Source organism: Emiliania huxleyi (assembly GCF_000372725.1).
Source record: "Emiliania huxleyi CCMP1516 unplaced genomic scaffold EMIHUscaffold_451, whole genome shotgun sequence".
Classification (NCBI taxonomy): Eukaryota; Haptophyta; order Isochrysidales; family Noelaerhabdaceae; genus Emiliania; species Emiliania huxleyi.
In genome coordinates, this window is record NW_005198602.1 from 6,204 (window position 1) to 9,294 (window position 3,091).

General features: G+C 65.6%; 1 protein-coding gene across 1 annotated transcript; it reads left to right on the forward strand.

Annotated features, from left to right (window-relative positions):
• Positions 1 to 940: 940 nt before the first annotated feature.
• Positions 941 to 2,833, forward strand: EMIHUDRAFT_119075 (hypothetical protein; the record flags this gene model as incomplete). Its single annotated transcript, XM_005768570.1, has 3 exons — positions 941 to 1,983; positions 2,073 to 2,699; positions 2,776 to 2,833. The coding sequence occupies 3 exons, from the start codon at positions 941 to 943 to the stop codon at positions 2,831 to 2,833; spliced, it is 1,728 nt and encodes a 575-aa protein (XP_005768627.1).
• Positions 2,834 to 3,091: the final 258 nt, after the last annotated feature.

Sequence of the window (3,091 nt, forward strand, 5' to 3'; positions counted from 1 at the left end):
AGACGAGCTCTGACGCTGACGCAACGCCGGGATCTGACGCGACGTCTAGAGCCGCAGAAGACGAGCCCGCCGTCGATCGTGGCGGCAATCGGCCCTGGCGCACGGCCATCGCCTGCGCTGCGTGCCGCGGCAGCTGGAAGGCTCAACCGTGGCGAGCGCGATAGTGCGAGGGAACGCGCGCAAACGTTTCACTTGCGAACGTGTGTTCTTCTTTCTGGGCAAGGGACCGGGCGCTGGCATACCAGGGGGGGCAGGGTGGTGGGCGGCGACCGCCGCATACCGTCCTACGGCGGGGACTATCGCTACGCCAGGGAAGACAAGGACGTCGACGTGCAGCTGCTGCTGTTCGAATCGTTCGGCGGGCTCGGAAAGGTCCGTGAGATCCTCCGGAAGGCGGCGGACGTGCTACAGAACAAGCTGACGCGGGCCCAGTACCTCGATGAGGTGACTTGGACCACTAAGAATTGGCTGGGGCTGCAGAAGCAGCGTATCTCAGTCGTTCTTCACACAGACACAAACAGGCTCACAAGACACACAGCTACACACACTCACGCTCACACAGCCAGCTGGCTGGCTTTGTCTCAAGTGTGAGTGAGTATTCTTGATACGAAACCACGACGACACACACCAGTCGACTCGCATCGGTTGCCTCCATGAACGGCGGAGCTATTCTCGCGCCCACACCACACCTGGCTCCAACGTGGACACGCCCATAGCTGGGGACACTACTAGGTCACGCATGGCATCAGAAGTTTTATCTCTGGGCCCCGAAAGGCATCTCTAGCAGCGTCACACACACACACACACACACACACACACACACACACACACACACACACACACAGCCAGCTGGCTGGCTTTGTCTCAAGAAAAAGAAAGAATGCCAAAGCCACCTAGAAGGCACCCGCTGCGTTTTGGTTGGACCAACAGAGTGATGGTGATGCGCTCTCTGCGCTCGCTCTCCGTCTTCGTGCTGCTTGCTGACGTCTCGGCGTTCTCCTCAGTCCCCGAGGAGCCGCCCTCTCCGTCGCCCTCCCCTTCTCCGGCTCCGTCGCCGTCGCCGTCGCCGCCGCCCGCAGGGCCGCCGCCCGCAGGGCCGCCCCCGTCGCCGCCACCCTCGGCCGAGCCGACACCGCCGCCCTCTGCGTCACCATCCCCGCCACCTTCGCCCTCCCCACCCTCGGCGCCCGAGCCACCGCCTCCACCCGTCGCCGATCTCTTCTTTGGCACCGGCTCCTCCAATTTGCTGCTTCACAACGACGGGAATGGCATCTTCGTCACGCAGGAGACTGTTGGCGCTTCGTCGTACGAGACCCGCTCGGTCGCGCGCGGCGGCGACTTCAATGGCGACGGGATGCCAGACCTGCTCCTCGGCAACCGCTGGCCCGGCTCGGGCAACGTCCCCAACCAGCTCCTCCTCAGCAAAGCTGAGGGCAGCTTCGACGAGCCGATCGATCTCCCAGGCACCGAGGAGATGTCGACGTGCGGCGGGGCCGTCGGCGACGTGGACGGCGACGGCTTTGACGACCTCGTCTTCGCCAACGGCAACGGCTGCCAGGGCTATGGCACCGAACAAGAGGCGTACATCATGTACGGCAAGGGAGGCACCAGCTTTGAGGCGCCGGTGGCGCTGCCGGGCGGCGTGATGGACTCCGTTTCGGTCGAGATCGCCGACTTGACGGGCGACGGCAAGAACGATATCGTCCTCGACAACCTGTACGCGGGAGTCAAGCTGCTCAAGAACGCGGGCAGCCGCGGCAACTTCGAAGAGGTCATGCTCACTGACAAGTACGGCCCGGAGACGCGCCCGCCCGCCGGCTCGGGCTACATGGTCAAGGCCATGGGCGTTCACGACATGGACGGCGACGGAGACCTCGACCTCGTGCTCGGTACGCAGCCCAACCTCCTCCTCCTCAACGGTGGCAACGGTGACTTCGCCGACCCGGTCCAGCTCCCTTCGCCGGAGAGCTGGACCGGAAGCTCGTGCGCACCCTCCCCCCCACCCACCCCCCCTCCCCGTACCGCCCATAACGCCGCCCTGACTCCCGCGCGCTGCTACGCCCCCCTTGTAGGTCCGTCGTCACGATCGGCGACGTGGACGGCGACGGCCACCCGGACGTCGTCTTCGGCGGCACAAAGGGTTGCTACGTCCTGTGGAACGAGCCAAACGCCGACGGCGGACGCGCCCTCCTCTTCGCGTCCGGGCTGCCGTCCGAGCAGCCGTCCACGTTCGGCCTGGCCGACGGCGGCACCGACGTCTTCCCCGGCACACGCAGGTCCCAGGTCGGGGCGGTCGCCCTCGGCAATGTCTTTGGGAACGGCCGCGTCGACATCGTGATCGGCCACCAAACCTTCAACGGCGGTCCGCCCGAGCTGGTCGAAAACACGGGCAACCGCGGCTTTGGGAGCGTCGTCCCGCTCGACCCGCCAGGCTGGATCGACGTCAACGCCATCGCGCTACTCGCGCCGCCTGCGCCGCCGCCGGCGCCCCTCGACTGCGGCTCCTTCTCGCCCTGCGAGGATGGGGAGTGCACCGACGCGCCCCCCAACCTGAACCCGCCCGGCCCAAGCGAGCGCAACGTGTGCGTCGGCAAGAGCGGCTGCGTGGAGATGACGGGTGGGTACGGCTACTGGCTCTGCTGCTCCCCCTCGGAAGACGGCACGCCGTGCCTCCGACCGAACAAGCCGTACACCACCCCGTGCGCGGCTCCCCGGTGGGCTAAGTGTGGCACGCGGCCAAACACTCAAGTCACCCTCGCTCGTTTGTCTCGCTAGGTACTATCGCTTCGGCGACTCGCTCGATGAGTGTCTCGCGTTTGGCTGCGGCGAGTGAAGACGCGCCCGGCATTTTTCCTCCCTAGAGCCCCCCCCCCCCTCCCCCATCCCCCTCGCCCCCCCTCCACTTCCATCGTCTGATGAGTACCATCGGACGGTCGGGCGAGACTTAGCAGCCACTTGGCAAGTGACTTCCGACTTGGACGCGTGGCGCGAGAGGGAAGAGGAGCAATGCATGCGCGGTCGCCGCTTGTCGGAGCGTTCTCATCTCCCACTGCAATAGGGTTTGTGGAGCGTCCAGACATGTACAGAATGT